At 43.2% G+C, this 25,461-nt stretch overlaps 1 protein-coding gene across 1 annotated transcript; it reads left to right on the forward strand.

Moving 5' to 3' along the window:
• On the forward strand, positions 1-25,060 carry LOC145406429 (galactosylgalactosylxylosylprotein 3-beta-glucuronosyltransferase P-like). The gene is made up of 7 exons (XM_080277585.1): positions 1-190; positions 1,007-1,194; positions 14,923-15,044; positions 17,398-17,494; positions 22,859-22,972; positions 24,410-24,583; positions 24,947-25,060. Exons 1-7 carry the CDS (start codon positions 1-3, stop codon positions 25,058-25,060), a joined length of 999 nt encoding a protein of 332 aa, XP_080133711.1.
• Positions 25,061-25,461: the final 401 nt, after the last annotated feature.

Here is a 25,461-nt window from a genome sequence, read left to right on the forward strand (position 1 = left end):
ATGGTGCGGCTGACACTGAGCCGCATGGTGATGGTGATGGTGGTGGTGGTGGAGTCACTGTACCTGATGGTGGTGCTGCAGAAGATGGCAGAACTGGAGATGAGCTGCGGCGACCCTGATCACGACCAGGATGAAGACGAAGATGACGATGAAAATGACCTGGTGGACAAAGAGGAGATGAAAAAGGAACGTAAGTATTAATATCACGTAAACGGCAACAGCCAGACCTACTTTACCAACTTCTAGAAATATTGGCACAAGGTGAGACTAGACTGTCCTGTGCACTGAAGAGTAGATGACCAGCCCACTTCCTTACACACACCACAAAACCAGCAAGAAGACACGGCGTGTGTGCTGGGTGGCCCTTTCGGGACCTCCCAGGCCCTGTCTTTCCCCTTACTTTTTACAAGTCAGCCCACACCCCACTGACCGGGCTAATGTATGGCCCGGCCTTCACTACAGGTGAAGGATATCTAAAAACGAACGAATGACTGAAAGACCTGGACCCAGTCACATCACAAGGATCCAGTCCATGAGAGGCAGTCACTCCGACTGTGGCGTTCTAACCACCCACCAGGTGCCTAGCTTAATACTGGCAAATTAGGTTGGCTTTATAGTTCGACGTAGAATATACTGCTTTCGGGGATTCTAACATTTGCCAGGTTGGTGGTTAGTAATTTGAAAGCCTCAGTCGGAGTGACCACCTCGCCATGGGGACTAGTCTGAACCCCAAATGATCATAGATCAAGTAGTGCCACAGATGGGAGCAAGGTCTAGTGAGATACTCTACAGACTGGTAAACATCATATTGGAGTGAGAGAGAGAGATTTAGTTTATTAATATACACTGATTACTGAATACTTGCATAATTAGGCCATATTTTCTTAACGCATGCTGAATTGCATTAACGAACATCGATCTTGATCACTTATTAACGCTTTCCATTTATGCTGTTAACTTAATAATGCACGTTCCGTGAATTAGTACCTTTATAACTCTGATACAGTGTTACTGATAAATGGTGTGCTTTTCCCCGATGCTGCGGCCACTGCGTGGTGTGGTATAGCGTGGCCGCCCCTGTACGTCATAACACCCACCTACAAACGCAACACCCAGCTGGCCGACCTTACCCGCCTGGCGCAGACCCTCATGCATGTGCCAGCCCTACACTGGATTGTGGTAGAGGACGCCGAGGTAAGGGGGAAGGAGGAGGGGGGGGTGTCTTGGGAGTGTCTAAATTTTCTATCATGTTCAGGGCAACTCTAGTATTCTTCTTCGACTAACAGCGGACAATTTATTTACGTAATAGCCTAAGACTGAGTCCTCAAAGCCAGGAAGTGTTAACCAGCTACCGTCATTAACTTGTTCATTGCACTTCTTAGCTTCCTCATCATAATCACAGGTCATATCATACTGAAGGTAAAAATCTGATGATCTTCCATCATCGATCTCGGATTTTGACGAAAGCAGGAGGAAATCGTGAATTCTAATAATAATAATAATAATAGCATTATTATTATTATTATTATAAATAAATAACCATAAAATAACACAAATGGGAAATTTATTATTATTATTGTAAATAAACAGGCAACCATAAAATAACACAAATGGGAAACGGTGGTGCTTTTCTTGTACACAACAGCAGCTAATAATCTTGGTTTGTATGGGACATGGGGTCGTATTTTAGCGGCAAAGGAGTCTTCATGGCACGTCCTTCTCACTGATGCATTTACTTGCATCTTTTTGTCCTCTTAATCGATAGAGACAAAATATGTCAATACTAGGGAAATTTAAATACACAGAAAGGTCATATAAAGTAAAGCAAAGTATATCGATGTTAAAAAGATGCAACGAAGCCCCCCTACGCCAACAAGAATATGATCCATAGCCTGAGGGGAGCGCCACTTGTGGCAGTGACACTGGTAGCAAGCAAAAATGAAATTTTCTTTTGCCACTCAAACGTAAATAACTAAATAAATAAATAAATAAAGTAACAGGTAGGAGTAACTAAACAAAATTAATTTTCACGTATAGTCTATGATCTGCCGTACGTTTAGGAGTCCACGTTATCGTAACTTCTAAATGGATACTGTTGACGGAAACAGTATGACAGAGCTTAACCCACACTTATCGTCATTCATTACATTGTCACTGTCACATACTGTACATCATATCTCAACTACATTCCTTACACAACTCAAGTTCATTACGGCACATCACTTTCATTTACATAAACGCTTATTCAATTCATTCCCTTATTACACTAGCTAACTTCATTTACTTACTATTCTTCTTAACTTAATTCACAGCTACAGTACTACTGCCAGAGGATTTTACTCAGCCAAAGAATATATTCACTCACTAAAGGGTAAATGAGGATTTTTTTTGTCTTTCACTATGATGAGGCTTTTCTGAACCGAACGAAGTAGTCTTGGGGTAGAAATAATAAATTATATAAAAGTCGTAGTACTGAAGGGGTAAAGCAAGAATAATATATAACGCTACTTTTGTGAGTATCTTAATATTCACAACGAAAGGGCGGCAGGTGCGGACCCAACTCTTTGAAAGGAATACGTTGTGGGCGGCGTGGGAGCGGGTGGGATGGGGTGGGGTGGAGTATTTGGCCCCACATACTCAGGTGTGGACACTGATGGTGGTGTTATCACCAGCACACAGGTGCCACAGTTGTTGACAGCCTCGCGAACTTGCAAAAGGTGCAGCCGCCAGCATGGTAACGGGATGAGCAAACAAGCCAACAACGTACAGGGAAACACGAAGATAGTACTGACCCTTTTACCACCATTTTTTTTTTTTAGTAATATATATATATATATATATATATATATATATATATATATATATATATATGTGTGTGTGTGTGTGTGTGTGTCCGACTCTGGACAAAGGCTTCAGAGCCTATATCTCGGGGGCAGTAGCCTATCCCAAGGCCCAGTAGTCCTCCTACACCTCCACATGTCACCACTTCGGCGCTAACATTCACTGTCCATAGTGAATACATGCTAAGGCTGTCTCATACAGGACTGGTGTACTGGTATTAGCGGAGATATTTTTATGATATGTTTATTTATAGATGCGGGAGCATTTATACGAGCGGTCCTATCCGTTTGTCAGTCATTTATTTTTTTTTCCCAGAAACGGGGTTATTCACTCCCTTAGAATTTAGCAAAGACTCGTATTAATGCCCTAATTCCCACTTCTGTTTGGCACTTTCGAACGTGTTTTATTCTTGTTACCACAGTGATTTGCTTAGATAGGGGGAAATGTCCCGTATTAAAGGGGTTAACACATTGCTTCCTAAACTGGGATAAATTACGCCCTGGGCTAATATGACATCTTCAAGGGGATTATGGCAATGGCATACTTATACACTTACAGAGACAGCCTGTAATGAAGGGATTAGAAACAATCACCACTGATCACTACAGTGTAATGATACATTTGCATATTCCATTCTTGTTCTATCTATCTATAGCCCGACGCCCTAATCCCGCAAAGGGTGGCCGCAGACAAAACGCCTCCAAGTCACTCTGTCACCCACCATTTGACTCCCCTCCCCCCAACTCACCCCCCCCTCCCTCATATACCTCTCAACTCCATCCCTCCACCTCATCCTCGGTCTACCCCTCCCTCTCCCTCCCTCCACCTCACCTACATACACCCTCTTAGTCAGTCTTTTATTCTCCATTCTCTCCACATGTCTTGTTACAACCAAAATATTTTATTATTTTATAAAAGACCACTAGGAGATAAAGGACTATTGGGAAAACATTTAACAGCCGGACCCATATTACTCCCTTCGAGGTGCAGAAGGTCCAAATCAGAATACCGCAGTCCAGGGTTACAGGGCGGATGACCAGCCTTTCGCCCTGGTGAGCCTTCAATAATCGAATAATCTCCAGCAGCTTCTTGGCGTTTCAAACCCAGGCAGTCAAGACAGGGCCGTTACTCAAGGTGGTGTCTGCCATAGTTTCCCTTAAATTTCAGGACAATTAAGTTTATCTTTAATTCTTGGGTCCCCGATTTCCTAATGAGGCAATAAAAAACTGTATAATGACTCGATGGATGACTATCAACAAATGATTTGATAACGTTTTGTTTAGACTTTTCTTGGTAAAACTACTAGAAACTCTACATTATCCCCTTCAGCACATACCTCCATACCTCCTGTCTGTCATCCTACCCATATCCTCCTGTCTGCCTGCCCAAGCCTCCTACCTACCCACGCCCCACACCCCCCCTATCACTGTTCTGCATGCCTACCCATACCCATCTACTTCTCCATTTACCCTGCCTACCCATATCCTCTGCCTATCAATACCCCCTGCCTGTCTCTTCTTCAGCCACTGTGCTATTCGATACACGTTTACTTATCATTCAGTCACAGCCTCCCTCCCATTCTGCCTACCTCCCTACCATTCTGCCCGCCTCCCTCCCTTTTTGCCTGTTTCCTTCCTAGTCTGCTCGCCCCACTCCCATTCTGCCTGCTAGGCTCCCATTTTGTCTGCTTCCCTCCCATTCTGCCCCCCTCCCTCCCATTCTGTCTGCCTCCCTCCCATTCTGCCTGCCTCCCTCCCATTCTGCCTGCTAAACTCCCATTTTGTCTGCTAGCCTCCCTCCCATTCTGCCCACCTCCCTCCCATTCTGCCTGCCTCCCTCCCATTCTGCCTGCTAAACTCCCATTTTGTCTGCTAGCCTCCCTCCCATTCTGCCCACCCCCCTTCCATTCTACCTACTTCTTTCCATTCTGCACAAAATTTCTGCCTATTGACTGCACAAACTCATTAAGGTAAACATTCAATATTTTCCATGCCTCAATTTTTCCCTGGATGCCTGCATTTGAGCACACCTCGTGACTCCATGATCGGTTAATGAACGTTCACCAGTCATTTGACGTTTGTACTGCGATTACCACTCTTTTTTTTCTTATTCTTGCTACCACCGGATTATATTATTTACCTTTAGAGACTTCCAACCAGACGGGGTAGATTAACCTCATATATACCTCTTCCTTTCGGGGTGTCTCCCCAGAGATGAACAGAAGTGTCCAGTAATGTCATGAATAAATAAAAAGACGCCATAATAGTAGTGGTTAAAACCCTAATATATCTTTACCGATGTACATTTTCGGCAAAAATATGAGTGTTAATGTTTTTTTTTTTTCTTTTACCCAAGGATGACCCTTATAAAAAGAAAAGCTATCTAACTGGAAACCAGCCTAGTGGCTGATTCAGGGCACTTTTTGGGGGTACATATGAGGGTACACTAGTTAATTAAAGTGTTAAAAGCTATAATGAATTTACAGAAACGCACTCTGTTAATGCTGTGTCCAAACTTCAGTCAGTTGGCACAAAAGCGAGAAGTAGGAAAGAAGAATGTTTTTAACACTGTCCGCCGGCACCCTGAAACCGCTAACTTTTGCTTCCTCTCCAGTGCTCTTCCATTTTGCTAACTCTGCCCACCCAAGGTGACCTATATTCCAGAGGAATTTCCTATCATAATCCTGCAGCACTCGACTATTCCAGAAAAGCTTGCACACCGGCCGAAAGCGAAGGAAAGGTCATAGCGGAGGCGAAGGAAAACTTTTGCCTGTGAGTTGGCAGTACACAGCTGTATGGTGGAGACCAGAGAGTGTAAGGTATATCGGTTGCACAAGCAAGCATGCAACTAAATTCACAAACGGAGAGAACATTGACAACACATGAAAGCACCGAAGCCGGAGACGGAATGTGAGAAGAGAAGAGGTGTAAACAGTTCATTCAACATTCCGCTGACCTACATCATATGCAGTCATAAACGACCGTCTCAAAGGGCCTGCAAAACACTGACAACGACCTGACAAGAATATCTTATAGAACATGAAGTTGAATTTAAGATGCATGTGCCTCCCCCCTTCTCGACTGAATAAAAGCAGTCTGTCTGTAGCAAGAATATATATATATATATATATATATATATATATATATATATATATATATATATATATATATATATATATATATATATATATATATATATATATATATATATATATATATATATATATACGGAAGAAGGAAATGATTTTTAAGTTAACTGTTTTCCTCTTTAGTGAATATCGTGAGTCGGTATTTAAGGTACTCCCGACGCTGAGTAAAGTCACATGAACAAATATAAAATGGCGTCATTGCTTTGAACGGTTAATGGAGATTGACTCTAAGGCCTTCACTACCACACGTCTCCCTAAACTTAATAATTCGTCTCCTGAAAGGAAAAAAAATAAATAAAAAAGAAATAAGCATTTTGACGATACTAAATCATTTGTTGGAGGGGAATACGAGTATATGACGGGATACAGCCACTTTCATGTTTAGGTGGAGTGAAAACCATACAAATGAGGCAGGTTATAAGTCCAGATACTCATATTCCCCCTCAGAATCAGAAGAACGTATCAAGCGGGAATGGGAAAGGAAAAGGAGGGGAGAATAGGGGGCAGGAGGAGGAAAGGCGGAAGGGAGGAATTAGGAAAGGATAAGAAAGGAAGTACGGCCGAGGAAAGGGTGGGGAAAAGCTATTGATGGAGAGAAGGTGGAAAGGGGGAGGAAAGGAAGATGGAGAGGGAGGAAAAGGAGGTAAGAGGGGGAGGGAGAGGGAAGGGAATGGAAAGCAGGAGGGGAGGGGAAGGGAGGGGAGGGGTGAGGAGAGTAGAGGGGAGAGTAGAAAAGGAGGGAAGGGAGGAAAGGAAAAAACGTAGGGGGGTGGAAAAAGGGGGAAACAAGGGACGAGGAGAGTGGAGCAAGGGAGGGGAGAGGGGCGGAGAGGAAACAGAGGAGAAAAATGAGACGACAAAGTGAGAAGGCGAGAGGCGAAGGCAGTATGGACGATGGAAGGAGGAAGGGAGGACAGATGGGAAAAAGAAAGAGGGGGAGGGGAGAGATGAGAGATGGAAAGATAAAGAGGAGAGGGGATTTGAGTGAAAGGAGGGAGGAAAGATGAAAGAGAAGCACAGGGAGGAAAAGAGATGGAAGTGGGAGTAGGGAGGGAAGGAGGAAAGGAAGATACAGGGAGGGGGACACAGAGATTAAAGAGTTGGGAAGAGGAATGGGGAGAGGGACGGAAGATGCCAAGAAAGGAGGAGAGGAGGGAGGAAAGGTGAGGAAGGGAGAGGTAGAGGAGAGGGTTGGAGGGAGGGAGGGAAGTGCCTGCTGTGAATGACAATAGCTGCTGTACAACCCAACCCTCACATTTCACCAACTAATACTGCTATTTTTTTTTCTACTCTCCGATTGGTGTATGTATTATTCAGCATCCTGGTTATTATTGTATGGAGGGGCCCCGCTGCTACCAGAAGCTATGGAATAATAACTACTACAGATAATAACACTCACGAAAAGTTTTGTTAATGACCGTCCACATCAACTATGACAAGTAATAACTACCATAGATAATAATATTTGGGAAGTTCTCTCAACACATTTTAGCCCAGGATCCTTTAACAAGGACAGGATTACGGATTTCCAATAATTAGTCAAGGACGGAAACCCCTGGGTCTGGATCTATGAGCTTCGTGACAAAAAGCTGATAGGAGGAGGGCGGTGCGCTATTGCCCTTCCAATAAAATCCCGCATACAGCAACCCTGGTCAGCCGTTCATATTAACCACTATTGATAACTCCAATAGATGTAACTATGAAAATAAATATTATGACAAACAATTACCACGACAAAATAATTCAGACAGGTAACAAATGTAAAATAACGAGTACGACAGGTAATCAATACGATAGATAATGATACTGACAGTTCACAACAATGAAAGATAATATCTGCAAATAATAATTACGTAAACTCAAAATTAAGGCAAATAATACCTACAAGACGCAAGTCAAAAAATAACGAGATATTTTTCCTTTTCCGACCAGGATATGCAGCTGTAGGAAGAAAAAAGACTACGGGAAGATTCAACACTCATCTCGTCCTCTCTCCAAAAACAAGTATAGTTAGGCCGGAGACCTGAGGTTGAATCTGATTGTGAAATCCTTTCAGATGTGCCAAAAATGTGCTTAAGTGATCGTCAGCTGGTAAAACAGCGGACAGTAATATCCACTTTTACGCTGAACAGTTATGAAACACTTACATAATACTCTAAGACTTTTGTTGAGCCCCGAGGAACGCAATACAGGGTTTTGAAAGTAATTGCTAACTTTGTTATTTATCGCAACAGTTAATCGACATTACGTCCACAACTGAACATAGAAGCTATAGAGTCGTGGTAACTTGAAAGATCGTGATATGTCCAGTCATGTGTGTTGTCCACCAAATCAAATTTTCTATAAAACTCTGAGACAACAGACTCGGCCTACACCAGGCCTGTGGGTCAGACCAACCGTGAGTATAACCATCCTCCTCTGTCATCCATAGGATAATCTAACAGAATAATATTAATTTTTAAATATTTCAGGTCGCAAGGCAGAATATTATACAGGAACAGAAATTTCACAGTACAGTTAGTAAAAATAGTTCAGTATCATAATTTACAATTTTTGTCTGCCAGTTTATTTCCCCCCCCCCCTCTGTTTACGGGCCAGTTTTAACGGTGCAGTGTCTTATATTAACATGGGTACTGTGTCCCTGAGGAAGGCCATGGGACAGCGCAAGGGGTTGGGAGGCGGGGGGGACTGGCCCTCAACCCCGACCCCCCCAAAACTGTGCATAACTAACTACCACGCGTAACGGTGAACAGCACTTGCAGTTACTCGTACAAATACAGTACAAATGTTCACATTTATGCACACGATTTCTCTCTCTCTCCCTCAGTCCTCTTCCCCCCCCCTCTCATTTTTTTTTTTTTTCGCAGGTCCATACAACTTGTTCCGTTATAGAATTAAATTATTTCTTAAATTCATTTGGGGTGAGACAAAGTAAAACGAAATGTTACAGGTTACGTGTTGGAGGCTGTGTAACGGGTATACCTTTGGCCGTCTGTGTACACCTACATAGGCCGTCTGTGTACACCTACATAGAGGACCATGACATCCCTGCCCATGACCGCCATCCGCTTCCCCGCCCCGCCCTGGTGCTATGGCCAAGGCCGGCACCTGCACATTCGATGTGCCGCTGTCCACGCCCAGTATTCATAAACTATCCTTGCCAAAATATGTCCATAAGACACCTTGTTTATACCTCTACGTTCACTGAAATTACTGCTGTGGCCTCAGGATCATTTGAACGTAGCCTGGGTAAACCGCAGAATGAAGCTGCCCTTCCGCAGCGCCTCATTCTCTTTTTGATGGATAGGGAGATGAGGGGAGTTAGTATAACTGGACAGTGAAGCCGATTGGGTACATCAATGCCACCACTGTAAGGCGTCTCTCTCCACCACTTATTTTCGTTCACAGAAGCACTAACCACTTTCCAAGCAGACGGGAATGAATATTAAACTGGAATATACGACAGAACAAGTCTTATCTCTGACTATACGTAACCTCTTCAATCCGATGACAAGTTTTCCACATTAACCAGGCCACCATTGGATGATTTTATTCAACCCAATGGAAGTTATACAACGGGGGGGGGGGAGGGGTTATGAAGATATACCAAACCTCTCCAGTTCCAACAGTCTTTCCTGGGCTGACTGAAAATCGTCTGGTGGTAAAAGGGTACGATACACAAGATGGCATCGAAATGAAAGTTATAATAACTATGGAGATCTGTGTTTGACAGGAATTGGGTAAGATCCTTTATGAACACGGCCGGAAGGTGTTATATGCTATGGAAATTTGTTTATGGTAAAATTGGGTAAGTTCCTTTCAGAATACGAACAGAAGGTGTTAGCTTTGTGTTTGGTAGAAATTCGGTAAGATCTTTCATGAATACGACCAGGTGTTACAGTATATGCTATGGAGATTTGCTTACGATAAAATAAGGTAAAACCCTTCACGAATACGGCCAGAATGTGTTGTATTTGTTTATGGTAGAAAATAGGTAAGACCCTTTATGAATACGGTCATGTTATATGCTTTGGAGATTTATGGTAAAATTGGGAAAGTTCCTTTATGAACACGGATTTCAAGTGCTGGCGGGCGAGTGGAGACATCGCCGCATCGTCCCTCACAATAATCACACATACAGTTAAAATTATAGTCCACAAGATTTTACACTACGCCAAGAACCATTCCTACACTCCCTCCCCCTCTCTCTCCGCTTGCTCATGCACTCTAACCGTTACTTGTAACTTTAGCTCATAGAATTACAGTTACAGGAGATGAGGTCAGAGTTAGGGAGTAGGAACAGGTGTAGATGGGTGTGACTTGTGACCCGGTGTAATTCTAATTAAGAAAAAAAGATGATATAGGAAACTTCATAGCACTTCATCCCAAGTGATTCACTCGTATGTTGCACACTACTTCTCTCTGTCTTCTTGTACAATACGTTAATGATGTAAATATGTTAGGATTAGGAACATTTAACATAGAAAAAAATATCAAATTGTTGTTTTCATAACGAATCGCCCAGAAAAAAATGCTACGAGACATCCATAACAATTTTTTATAAATGACGACCCTTAAAACAACTTAAACCAATTTTAATTCCATGATGGTTATTATTTTTGTTATCCCTGGCGTTTATTTATTTATTTATTTATTTTTAATTCGCTCAGGATAAGCTTTTTCAACTGAAGAGAATAGACACTGCCTTCATTAATCCCTTAATAGCTAAAAACCCTCCCTGGCTTGAACAAAATCGTCTGTCATTCCCTCCCCCCTCTATTTATCTATCTCCATATTATTGGTCCTTGTCTTTATCGTTCCCCCCCCCTCTCTCTCTCTCCCCTGTGGTCAGCTGTGAGAGGCCCACCAGGTGACCCCCAGAATATCAACCAGCGTGTAGGTATCGCTCTGAATCTTCATCAAGGGTTGAACGATCGCAGCTCCCTCGTCCTCCGTCTCTCGTATCCTCGTTCACTTTGCAGATTTCATATAATCTTCTTTTTACCCATGTTCTCTGCTTGTCACACCCTAATAGCCTCCTCTTTGTCACCGATGCAAGTTAGGTCAATGCTTCACAGATATTAAGTACAAACTAGGGAATATTTAGATGTGATATGCAAAATAAATCATTCAGGAAGTAGTGCCGCGACGTCCGTCATGCCAACGAGAATACAGGTCTCTCTCTCTCTCTCTCTCTTAAAGGCCAGATCAATTCTCTTCCTGCTTTCTTGAGATTCAGATACACCTGTTTTCCTGATTAAGCATTTTATAAGGTTTAATTTCCAATACGTCTTACAGGCTGAACACATGAGTTCTGTAAGCAAGTGCACAATCCATTGGCGTACGCATAGAGTATCAGCTGGGGGGGGGAAAAAAAAAACTTTTTTTTTTTTTTTTTTTAAGGATTTAGTAAACCCGCTTTTCTTCTAAAGCATTTTACTAGCTTCAATTGACCATCAGTCTTGTAGATTGTACACTTCAGTTGTGTAAGCAAGTGCATGTTCCATAATCTTACGCATACCGTATCCGGCTAAGATGTTTCAAGGAAATTCAAACACCAGCTGAGCAAAAGGTTTACTTGTTGATGACAACAACCATATTTGTACCGTCAATGTCGTATTAACTATTTTTCCGCTTTGAATGTGTAGTGTGTAATGTATGTGCGTGAATCATCAAAGACAGGGAAAAGTTTATCAGTTATAGTGTATCACTTCGCGTGTGTTTAATCTTCTGCTGGTCAGGACAGTTCTGACAGCTAATGTCAGACGACTTCATTCAACTGAGAATGAGTCACAGAAGCCTTGGAGTGTTAATATTACCAACACGCCTAATACTTGTATAACCTTGAAGTCGCAGTGCCAAGACCATTAATACTGGTTCAGTTTGAATGGTTGGGACAGAGGCCAACACTGCAAACAATAAGAGGCGAGTTGGGCGCGACTTCCATCACAAACAACTCACTGTGGAAAAACTGTACTAACTGTACTCTTGATACCTTCACTTCCACGACATACTGCTTTATTTTATTCTTGCCACCTTCAAGCGATTTTGTTACCTTTGGAGATAGCATTTGTTAGGACCGGATTAGAAACTCTCCAGTAACCCATTCCCAACACAATTTCTGTTCCAAAGATGCAAGATATTGTCTGAACGCAGCAGGGATAAAATATACGTCGCCGGATTGAAGGGTTTAGTCTTGTGGGGGAAGAGAGAGCGAGAGAGAGAGAGAGAGAGAGAGAGAGAGAGAAACTGTCGGTCACGGTAAGATCATTTGCTAAACCCATTCACCACGATGATATACAGGATCGTCCATCAATACCACTCTGCTAGTGGGCGTGGGTGTGGCAGTAGCAGTAGGTAATGAATAAATGACGCCAGGTATACTTTGATAAACACTGACTGAGCCGCCCGCACAACACACGAGAAATCAGCAAGTGGAAGAGGAGCGTTATATGTGGATCGCCCTGTATATCTGTTTTAGTCTTGGATTTATTCCTAGCTTTGGAGGGACGTTTCAGTGTGGAGGAGCTCAGTGGAGAGTGTAACCCTTATCACCTTTTTCTTGACGATTTACTTTCCTAATTATATATTAATATTCTCTTATATGCTTCTTACATCTTTTCAATGTCTACGTAGATTGCTTGAATAACACACATGAATATAGTAACGGTGCACTCTCAGAAATAAACCGGTAAGGAAAAGGTGTTAGTAAGCGTCCTAACCACACGAGAATGACGTCCCTTGACTATGAGAAGTTCCCCGAGTTATATAAAACCGTATGAGTAGGTATCAGAATAAAACCAAAAACACGTCATTGTAGTGAAGAAATTACGAGCTACTAAACATCAACGCATGAATGGTAATGAGCCGTATCTTAGCTGGCTTACAATACTACGTAAGGCCTCTTCCTTGGCGATTTGTTTTGTCCATTACATATTATTATCCTTTTTTATGTTACTAATAAACTAAGCACATAATTATGCCTATCTGCTTCAGGTCATTCTACCTCGTTCCTTCTCACTCCTTGTGCCACAGTTAACACCTTCACTCCAATGACGTTTGTTCCTAGCTTAATCGTGCATCCCTAAGACACTTTTATTTATATCATAATGGAGTAATGAAGGCTATATCTACCCTTTCCATCAGGAAAAAAAAAAAAACTTGAGCTGAATGAAATCGTCTGCAGGGATTAATGAGGCCTATATTTAACACGTCCCTTCCCGTTTGGAAACTCTCTCCTAACCTGAATAAAATCGCATGAAGATATTGAAGGAGTTAAAGGAAAAACGCTAGGATGTGGGCAAGGATTACAGTGCATATGTCTTTTTCTTATCTCCCGCAGGTAACTCAACTTCATCCTTTCTGCTTCCTTTCGCCGCGGTTAAACACACTATTTAGAACTCAGCACACTTCCCACGGTTCAGCTCTGCACCCGTCGTACCCTGGCTTCCATACTCATAACCTGTCTTTCAGCTGTGTGTGGGATTACTATAGGAAAGCTTGTATATACTATACCTTCACTCATACAGCTACCGCTCACCACTTCTCAAACGCACTGGAGTGAATAACGTGAAAAAATACCCTCCACCCCACCAAATTACTTCTGATAATAACTGCTATGAGACTTGCTGATGGTGGAAATCAATTAAAATCATTTATGAATACGATCCCCAGGTACTCAGTCGTAATGATGAGTATGTCTTCTCATTTTACCCGTTCCCATCCTGCTGACCCACCCATTCATTCACTACCTGCTGCCCCTCTTAACCAGCTTCTTTCCTGCTTGTTCCTACCTAATGTATTTCTCCCCATTCTTTCCTACTTCACCCGTCCTTCCCTGCTACTACTACCTCATCCCACCCAGTCCCTCATGGTCCTACTCACACCTCACCCTACTCTCTCCCTGCGGCTCCTACCCAATCCTATTTCACCCATACTTTACTTCCAAACTCTTACTCTGTCCTACCTCACTCCACACTTCCCTTCCTCACACCATTCATTCCTGCATTTTTCCATCACCTTTCCGCTAGCTCCTACTTTTTCCTATCCCCATATCACTCTTTTCTACCTCACCCCACCCTCCTTGCTTTTAGTCTTTCCTACCACATCCCACATTCTCTTCCCCATCCTCTCCCTACAACCTTTTTCTCCCAAATCTAGCCATCCCCCCTTCCTTCCCACCAACCTACTCTCTTCTTGCTTACACCTCTGTATATCGTCCCCCCCCTCCTCACCTAACTCCCCCCCCCATTTTCCCCCAACCCATCCCTCTCCTACATCCTCCAACCCCTCCTCACTGAACTTCCTATTCCTCCCCCCTCCTCCCTCCAACTTCTTACTGCCTCTCTGGTCGTCCGGTGTTCCGTCCCCCCCTCTCTCCTCACCTAACTCCCCCCTCTCCCTTTTTCCCCCAACCCACCCCCTTCCAACATCCTCCAACCCCTCCTCACTGAACTTCCTATTCCTCCCCCACCTCCCTCCAACTCCCTACTGTCTCTGGTCGTCCGTGTTCCGTGCTATGTCCTTTACGGGCCACGAGACAAGAGCAGCGACAGTGGCCTTCTGAATGTTCATGATCCAGATGACCCAACTACAGCCACTGCCCCCTTATTGTCTTTTTCCTTTTTTTTCTAATTCCGTCGGTTCGGTGTTTTCTTGCTTTCTTATGCTATCATTTTCTTCAGGCAGTGCCCACCCACTAACTCTCTCACTTTTCTGCCTGCCCACTGATTTCTTATTTTATGTCACTTTATACTGTTTCTCTTATTCCGTCGGCTATCAGGTTAAAAATATGGGTTTAACTCATGTTAGAAGCATCTCTGCACACTTTCTCCAGCCAATTCGATTCACTGCCAGTTTCTTTCGCTTCCTCACCTAGATTACTTACTACCTGTTCAACTGACTGACAATACTGATTACTGTACTCCTTGCAGCATCCGCGCGAGGTGGTTGGTGAGCTGCTGGTGAGGTCTGGCCTGCCTTTCACTCATCTCTCAGCCACCACACCGCCAGAGTACAAGGACGCTAAGATGATGGGCAGGGGAGTGTTTAACAGGTGAGTGAGTGGGGGAGAGGAAAGTGGTGAGGGTTGAGGGCTGAGGTGAGAGAATGAGGCGTTAGGTGAGGAAGTGAGGGGTCAGTCAAGGAAGTAAGGGGTTAGGTGACGAAGTGTGGGGTTGATAGGGGTCAGGTGAGGACGTAAGGAGATTAGGTGAGGATGATAGGGGTTAGATGAGAACGTGTGGAGTCCGGTGACGAAGCGAGGAAGTAAGGGGTTAAGTGAGAATGACATGAATTAGAAAAACAGTTAGGTGAGGAAATGAGAGATGAAATGAGGAAGTTAGGTGTTAGGTGAGGAAGTGAGGAGCTACATGAGGACTTGTGGGGTAAGGTGAAGATGTGACGGGTAAGGTAAAGATGTGAGGGATCAGGTGAGAAGAAAGGTGAGAAGTAAAGGGAGAGAAGGAATAAGGAAGTAAAGGGACTAGGTGAGAGGAAGAGATAAGGTGAATAGCGACGGGAGACTTGAGGGATGGTTAGGAGGAATATCGTGAAAATTAAGGGGTGACGGTGGCTGGTGAAGTGCATGGTAAAGTACGGAAGTGAGGCGAGAAGTGAGGGGAGGGAATGAAGGATGGAAATAAAGGATCAGGTGAAATGTGAGAGAGGAAAGGGAGGCTTATGAGCGGGAAGTGAGAAGTGAGGAAATAAAGTGAAGGATGAGGGGAAGAACGAGAAGTGGAGTGAGAAAACGGGGAAGGGGTGAGAGTTACAATGCAAGTGGTATAGGGTAGGAAGGATGGTGTTGGGAATGGGGTGAGAGGGTAAGGGGAGGGAGTAAGAGGTGGAATGAGGTGTTGCCGTTGTTGTGACCCTAGGCTAATCTGAATGTGAATATAGTAAGCTGCAGGCCGAAGGTGTCTTTTTCTTGCAGTTCACCGTCTTCTTTTCGGTGGACAATGAGGGAACTGAGAGGCGTTTGTATAACATGGCAGCATAGTCGTCCGATTATATCGATGCCACAACGTGAAGGCGTCCCTCTCCAGCACCTAGTGAGGGGTAAAGGAGGGTGTGTGTGAGCTGGGTGAAGAATTAAGGAAAATGGGTAAGGGGTAAGGGAATCAGGGGTAAGGGGTGTGGGGAAAAGGTGAGGGGTAGGGTAAGGGGATGTGATGAGGAGTGACGGGGGAGGGGGGGAGGAAAGGGGGTAATGGGTAGTGATATCGGCCATGGATGTACAATCGACCAAAAAGGTACCGTTACACAGAGGGTCGACGGATTAGCAATAAGCGATTGTTGCCCCTTCATTACCACATGTTCGATTTAACAGGAATAAAATCGCTCGGTGCTGGCAAGTATAAGATTAACCTCTTCCGTCAGATATATTCTTACTACCAACGGGGGATTTTATTCAGTGTAACAGACACACCTCGTTGGATGGGGATTAGAAAGTATATCCATTAATTCTCATATTACGAGTCTCTCCATAGTTGCGTAAAATCGCCTGGAGGTGGCATGTACAAAATTTAAAAAGGTATGTATAAAATACTAGTACATGAGTTTAAAATACGATACTGTACTGATTATACTCAAAACAGTATCGATATATTACTGGAAGTAACTAACTCCTAACTATACTCTTTACACTCTAACCTGGCCTATATTTGCCATCTCTTTATCTTGAATGCTGCGTTGACAAAAGAATAAAACTAGAAAATGAAGCTAGTCACGAAGAAGTGCTACCAAGAGGATGCAGACCTATAGTACTGTCCAGTGCTGTCACTGAGCTACGTGAGGTAACTAATAAAACGACAAAAATCAGATTGAAGTTAAAATAAAACAATAAACTATAAAGCTTTTTTTTTAATCAAGGAAATTTTATGGAGGTGGCAGGAATATATTTTAAAACGCGTCATCGTAATGAAGGTGATTAATAAAATATTATACTGTCTGGAGGTCTAGTGGTTAGAACGCTCCAGTGGAAGTGGCAGCCCCTTCCATGTACAGAAGTTTGATTGTCTATAGGTGACTGGAGGTTGTCCGATTATGTAATGCCACCAATGGGAGCAGGCTGGTCATCTACCCTGCCATTTACTAAACAACAGTAGCTTAACCTCTGGTCCCTACACCTCGAAGATGGTGGTAGGGGACTGACATTGGACAATCCTAATGACAATGTAATGATGAGAAAGTACACACTATTTCCTGCCGACCTCGGCTGTAGGATATTGTGGGCATGGAATCGGGGTGGGAGGGGCGCTTCTGCCTTATTAACCTTGTCTGTAACTCACACAATGGTACTGTTAGTTACAACGTTTCGACAACAAAAAGCCTCGAATGGACCAACGGTAATGCTGCTGTTTGTTTTCCTTTGTACTCCTCCATACTTGTGTCGGACTCTCCCGCAGGCGTGAGGGGCTACGTTGGGTGAGGGAACACGCTACTGAAGGAGTCCTCTACTTCGCTGATGACGATAACACATACGACATACGCATCTTTGAACAGGTAAGTACACTCAGCCTTAAAAGTTGGTCAATATTTCATCATAATCATTAACAGCATCATCCTCGTCATTATTATTGTTGCCACTATCATCATAATCATCACCATCCTAACTATTTCTTATAAATACATGGAGTACACAGGATCCAGAAACGGAATTTTAAAGCAGTAAAAGAAGGAGAACTATTAACAGTATGGCCAGTGTTATTGGGTAAACATTCGTATCTTTAGCATTCAAATCGTCACAATTCTGGGCTCGATCCAACAGGACACATTTCACACAGTAACCCGACACTGTAATACATAACTGCAAGACTGTTCCTATTGTTGGCTTGTTTATACCTAATGGAAATGGAACACTCAACTCTTGAATAAAAAGTCGTGGTTGCATCAGTTTCGAGGATCATTATTCATGAGGTAGGAATGACTCTCCTTGGTTACTACTTAAATCGTCCCTCAAGTCTGAATACATCTGGCGACAACTGTGCTGAAAGGGGCCACAGATCTCTGCCAAGTTAGGAAAAAAAAAAATCTATAATACAGTTACACACTATTTCATAACCTGATTCAGTGAGGATAGTTTCTAACCCCTTATTTACTAGAACATTCCCCTAAGCTGAACATAAATCATCTGACGGTAGTGGGGGGGGGGAGAGGAATATCGGTATTTAAGCGATTTCCGACCTCTTTTATTTAGTACATGTTTCCGATATTTCAAAACCCAGTTACTCTTTAGTTCTTGGACGACAAGAGCTTTGTCTGCGAAGAATAACTTAATCTAGCGTCTACCTAAGTAAAATACATTACTCGTCATCAGTCATTAAAAGGCTGAACTACGCCATAAGTAATCACTCCATCAATGAAGTTTAAAGTTCAGTACACAAACACATCCGCTCTAACAAAAATCCTGTAATTAGATAGGGATTTTTTTTCTTTTCTTTCGCAAGCACATAAGAAAGAAAACAAACGAGCGAAGTGAAAACAGAGTACCCACTGTGAATAGGAAAGGTGAGAAAATTAGAGTCTCTATGACCCCTAATGAACGAAGATGTCTGTGTACTGTATATTACCAGACGACTGATTCAGTTTAAGGAAGACTTCTCGTTGTAAAATGACTTTTAATATAATTCATACCGTCGCCAGATAACTGTATCCAGGTCAGGGAGACTCTTGGTAGGGAATGGCTTAATTCTGTTGTCCTTCCCAGCCAACTGTTAAAAACATTATGTAAATCACTGACCAGGCTTACTGAAAATGCGGGTGTGCGATTATATCACACACGTCACACTGATATCACAAGTCTACTGAAAATCAATACCGTACTGTCTGTCATCAATGATACATTCCTCAGTCCACATCGTACAAATCAAACTGCTCTCGTGTATATTAATACTGAAAATGAATACTCTCAGGTTCAGATGATTTCCTCTCAGTTTCATCAAAGCTTTTAGCTTTACCTGGAGTAGGTGAGTTATCCCGACCTTGAGACAATTAAGGGCACTAGTATCTTTTTTTTCCAAATAACAGAACAGAGGAAGGAAAAACAAATGAATAAAAAGTAACCTATAAACCAGATTACTGGCGTCCTCTGTTCATAAAAAATCTGTAACAGTTGGACTTGAACTGCTGCAGGTTGAAGTTTTGGGGGAAACAACTCCAGGTACGCGAGTTCCAGAGAGGGGGAATAAAAGAATTCTGATAGGCAGAAGTTCTGCAATATGGCTGTGTAACATTCCAGTCATGAGCGCTGCCAGATGCCCGGGTAGCACGAGGGAAGGCATGGAGGTGGCACAATGAACGCAAGTCTCAGGCTTCCAAACTAACTCAGGTGAATCAAATCGTCTGGCGACAGCTTAAAAAAAAAAAAAAAAAAAATACATGTCCCTGAGAAGGTAAATATCGTACCCTCTGATTAATGATACATTTCAAACTTTTTCACTGACAATGGAGATGTCGCAGCACTTCTTTCTAAGCGATTTATTTTGCGCATTTCGTCATACTGTCTTAAAGAGTATATGATTTTTATATCTGTAATATCTACACACGTTGTGGCAATAACATCTAAGAGGATATTCATGGGTATGAAACAAATTAATATCTATGGATGAGGTGCTACGAATTCCCCTATGACAATGAGATAACGGGCTACGTCCTCTCTGCACAAAACAAATTAAACTCCTTGTTATAAGTGTAGAAAAGCAATCCCGTACCCACCAGTCAGCACTGAAGCATTCCTTAAGGTTCGTACACACGCTTAGTATTAACTATCCATCCAACTGCAAATTATGGTTTGTACAATTTGGATGCGTGCATCACTTTTGGTGGACGTGTTTATTTTGTTAGACTGGCGAATGACAAGATGATCTCTTCACACATTAATGAGGAATTCAGTCTTCATGCATTATGTGATGTGGCTTTAAGTGCAACAACGAAAAATAAATACACTGGTAGGATGTCGGGTAAACAACGGTTGCACATCATCAGGTCAGTCCATGCAAACAATTTGCTCCAACTGTACACGCCACAAAACCTAGTGATTTGCAAGCTTGAACCGGCGTGTTCGATCCAAATCGCGCAGTTAGATTCACAGTTAACACTGCCCCGTTTTATGCACCCTGTTAGTCTGCATCACACAGAACAAATTGCACACCTTCTACTTGCTTAAAACGGAGGGAGGAGAGAGAGAGAGCTGAGGAGAAAGGACGACCGACAGCCATGGTAGACACATCTGCTATTGCCTGCAACCTGTCAAGGGAGGCATCCAGCAGACAATAGTCTCCAGCAGCCCAGAAGATCAGAGGGATCGTGGTTTGATTTAATGCCAGGGTGGGGTATGGATTCAAGCGCCAAGATACTGGCGTTGATGTTTTTGTGCACTGCCAAGCCATCATTAAACGAAACCCATGGCACCTCCAATGCTCCCTCGGGAGCATTGAAGGTGCCATGGGTTTTCTCACCAGTTACAAAATTAATACAGGCTCTTTTGTGTTCTAATCCCACCAACAAGCTGTGAGCGAGAATTGTTATCCATTTCGCCTCACAAGCGAAATCTTGCTCACCGTTAGTCAGGTTGGCTAGCAGGTCGCAAAACTGGCTCACATGTTAGCCATTTTTGTCCCAGTGTGAAGCTGCCTTTAGGGTCCTGAGGCTCGGAAAGTTACTGGGCCTGGAGGTGCGGCCGTGCAGGGTCTGCCCATGCACGGGGACAGTGAGTCCTAGGGAGATAAACACCATCGTGAAGATGTGCATCGCGATAGAGAAGGCTTTTTGCAGGGTTGACAAGGGGGCTCTGCGCGTTCTCCTACCAAAAAGATCTTTGAGGAGAACGGGCTGCCTCGTCTTGTCATTCTCGAGTGCTTCACGTGCGATGCACACTCAGTTTCTTGCCGATGGGAGCATCAGGCTTGGCAGCCACGACCTGCTGCCCCCGCACTAAACCGTGGAAGAGGCTGAGGCTGGAGGCTTCCCCTCAACAGAAGGACTGCCATCCCGATCACTGACCTGGCTCTGGAAATGGACACAGCAACAATCACTGCCAAAGTACATCATCCACTGACAGAGACTGAGGAGGGGCAAGGCTCCTCTGACACCACCTCCATGGCCGAGGCAGTGTCAACCGTCTCCTCGGCAGAGGAGGAGGTCTTTGAGTCCTTCCCTCCTCCAGCAGTGGAGGGCACCCCATCTCGCCCCTCCATCAATTGACCGCAAGGATCGGCTGGACATGTCCTCCTACCAACACTTCCTGACCCTCAGCACCCACATCCGGTCGTACCAGCTTGGAGCTACCATCTACTCCAATCTCTACGATCTGCTCTGGGCTGCCAACCTGGGTGAGGATATTCGACCCGTCTTGCTCGTCACGAAGGAGGAGGTGTGTCTGGCCGATCTATGATCCTTCTAACATATGTTGCCTCCACGCCTGGCTCCTTAGAATGGCTGTCTTGTGCAGCGCTGGTGCGGCGAAGACGTGATGTTCTTTATCATCTAATTTGGCCTAATGCCCCACACAGAGGGTGATGGCCATAAAGCCCCCCCCCTACCCTAAAAAAAAAACAAAAAAATGCTGAAAACTTACATAGAAGCCATCTCTTACGACCGAAGTATTCTTGTCCACAGTCATTGATATTTTGTTAACATCCCGATCAGCGCTACCTTCACTCCTCTTTTTCCGCTCCTACGCTCGGCTTTGGATATTATGTTGGGGAGCTGGAGTCATGAATCTGAGTTTTATTTTTTAAAAAGTTACCATGAAATCTGAGATCGATACATCCCTAGTGAAGTTCACCATACTGGGAATTTTGTTCGTTGATATGCAAAGTAACTGGCGAGGCAAGCACAGTATATCCTTAGACCTTGTGATGATGAGCTTGACCCACCTGAGATCGCCAAGTGTAAGGCAAATCCCCTCTCTGCATGATTATTAAAATACATGACAGAAGAAAAGTACAGATGAACAACACAGATGCGGGAGCTTCAGGCCCCTAATATGGGGCTTCTTTAATGTCTACGGAATGGACCATCTCGCGTCCGGAACACCCTAAAGAGTGACTGACGGACAACCTCGTTCCTAAAGATACTTTCATATCTAAACATTCAACCTTTTTGTCTCATTGCTAATCACGTAATGGCATGTATACTGGAATGCAATCTAACCACTTGCTATCCTCACAGGTGTTTTAAAACCGATTAATAATTCAGATGTTTACATCAGTGACACATCTCTAATATTTAAAAACATCCAATAAGCATACATCTGACAGCAGTTCATCCAACACCTGTAACACCAGTTTTAATAACACGGCCCTTATATTCTAAATCGCACAGGACAAACTGCACTTCGTTTCTAACTCCCTCTGTATGATGACGCAATTTTCACTATATTCTGGCTACCTCCGGACCATATCCTTCACATAAAAAAAGATCATTTTCACTGAAGTACTTACAAGCAACCTCCATCAGCCTCTTCAGTACAATGATGCCCTGTCAATTTCCTTCAGATGATTTTACTATGCTAAAGACCTCTCGTAATGAAAAAGGGCTAAATCGAAGTCATTTACAAAATATTTATGATGCGGCTTTGTTGTGGATGGTATAGCCTGTTGGATGAAGACAAAAATTTAGAAGGCCTGAAGAGTTGAAGTTGTTGCTGAGTGACTGTGAATGCTGTGTGTTGTGTTGCTACTGTTTAGCTTTTTTGTGTGTATTACTGCCATTCTAGTATGATTATTCTTACTACTGATACTGCCATTATTGCTGCTGTTATTACTGCTTTAATGGTAATTTATGTCATCATTACTATTGGTTCCTGTTATCATCATCATCATCAATTGTTATTACTGCTATTGATATTACTATTACTGCACACAGATGCGAGGTACCCGGCGAGCGTCTGTGTTCCCCGTGGGCATGATACTGAGTCTGGGGATCAGCTCTCCTGTGGTGAGGGACGGCAAGGTGGTAGCCTTCCATGACGGCTTCCAGGTCAGTCACACCACACTGCACCACCACACCACACTACACTACACCACACTACACAACACCACACCACACTACATCATCACACCATACCACACTACACCACCATACCATACCACACTACACCACCACACCATACCACACTACACAACACACACTACTGTACATAACATCACACCATTCTATACTTCATACACAGTACACCATATCATTTAACTTCATACGCATCACACCACACCACACTACACTACATTTCATACACAATACACCACACACACACACACACACACACACACACACACACACACACACACACACACACACACACACACACACACACCATACCACACTACACAACACCATACTACATAACATCACACCACACTATACTTCATACACAATACACCTTATCATTAAACTTCACACGCATCACACCACACCACACTACACTACATTTCATACACAATACACTACAACACACACACACACACACACACACACACACACACACACACACACACACACACACACACACACACACACACACATTAATACATCGTCAAATTTCCTCACACCTGAGAGCGATTAATGGACGAAAATAACGGAAGAGATTGTATGTGGGCAGTATGATCAGGTAAGTCAGAAAGAATGACAATAACTTAAATGGTGAACCGAGGAAAAATATATATATATATATATATATATATATATATATATATATATATATATATATATATATATATGTAAATGAGACTGAAGGTAAGTCAAAATGTCTTAAAATGGTAAGTAAATGTACGAGGACGCAATATGATAATGCTGAAGAATAAATGACGAATGATAAAAATAAATGGAATAAGTAACGACATATCTACAGACGCCTACAACAAGGATCTCACTCCCTCTTTTTCTTAAAATGGCAGTCAAATAAATGGCTCTATCCCACAGGTGTTGCAACAGCGAATTACTGAGATGAATCATGTGTGTATGGTACTGTCTATGGGATGGGGCCGAGAATTCCGAAGATTTGAATAACTAGTTTACGAATGTGTGGCACAGTTCACATATTCCGCTGATAGTTTCTCGTGTGTGTGTGTGTGTGTGTGTGTGTGTGTGTTTATATATTCCTAAATCCTACCCACCTCACAGAAACAGTGGGCCCTTGAATTAGATGATGATGATGATGATGATGATGATGATTTATTGACCTATTATGGTGCAGATAATCAGTACAAGTTACACCAACAAGCAGAGAGGAAATTCGCGCTTTACAAGACAGGTTTCACGATAAATTTGCGAGTAGCTATAAAATAACGTGCCATAGTCAAATCAATACACCATTCTGACTACTCTTGGCCATCGACGGACCTGAGAGGGGTTAGAGATTTTCTTCAGGATGAGAGAGAGAGAGAGAGAGAGAGAATAAAAGAATATTCCTTCCACCAGGCCGGGAGAAAATTTGCAGTGGACATGGCCGGTTTTGCAGTGAACCTACGTGTGGTGCACGCCAGTCCCGGGGCCACCATCCCCATTAGAGTGTCCTACCTTGAAGACGGGTTCCTTAGGCAGCTGCGACTAGAACTGGAGGACCTCGAACCTCTAGCATGGGGCTGCACACAGGTAAGTCATCACCACCACACTATCTTACCTTTTTTATTAATCTGAGGACGTAGTTCATCTTCTCCTCTCAATCTCTCTCTCTCTCTCTCTCTCCCTCCCCACATTCAGCTTATTCTAACCTGTCCTAAGCTCATCCCGTAATCAGCATATTCTAACCTAATCTAACATCACAATCAGCATGTTTTAACCTGTCCTAACCCCTGACAGGATCTAACCTTAAACAGCCTCAAATTAAGCCTACTCTAAGCTAATCCAACTCCACATTCGTTAATATAAGCTAACCTAATTTAAACTGCCAACAAGACCCAAGTTAACCTCCGCTCTCTCTCTCTCTCTCGTAATCTCTACTAACCCCCTGACCAGGTGTTGGTGTGGCATACCCGCACTAACCGCCCCGCCACCCCCAACATGGACCACGTCACCAAGGACCACCTGGACACCAACCTGGTTCACCTCTACCGCAACATACTACGCTGACCAAACCGCCCCTGTTCTGCAGTGCTAAAAGAGGCTTCGTAGCACCATCTCTTCCTTAGCGATTTATTCACACCGTCCTTCTGAAAGTGCTTAAAAATGATTCGTACCATCTCTTCCTTTGCGATTTATTTTGCACCATAAAGTATGTCAACTATGTCATTCAATATCGACATACTTTGCACCAACAACATTCAAGACGATACGGAGGTAATGCGTCCAGAATAAATCGTTCCAAAGCCTCAAAGAAAACGACCCTCAGTCTCGTCCTCTGCTATCCTCGTCTACCTCAGCTGTTGTCGCTACCTCCATTATATATATATATATATATATATATATATATATATATATATATATATATATATATATATATAACCCAGATAAAGCTTTCTGAAATGGAACAG

This window comes from Coenobita brevimanus, chromosome 70 (genome assembly GCF_032717465.1).
Source record: "Coenobita brevimanus isolate Jiangsu-jjx chromosome 70, ASM3271746v2, whole genome shotgun sequence".
In the NCBI taxonomy this organism is placed as follows: Eukaryota; Metazoa; Arthropoda; class Malacostraca; order Decapoda; family Coenobitidae; genus Coenobita; species Coenobita brevimanus.

Coding starts and splice junctions, on each gene's coding strand:
- LOC145406429 (XM_080277585.1), top strand. CDS start 1: ATGGTGCGGCTGACACTGAGCCGCATGGTGATGGTGATGGTGGTGGTG. Junction 22,973..24,409: donor CCTTCCATGACGGCTTCCAG/GTCAGTCACACC, acceptor TCCTTCCACCAG/GCCGGGAGAAAATTTGCAGT. Junction 24,584..24,946: donor TAGCATGGGGCTGCACACAG/GTAAGTCATCAC, acceptor CCCCCTGACCAG/GTGTTGGTGTGGCATACCCG.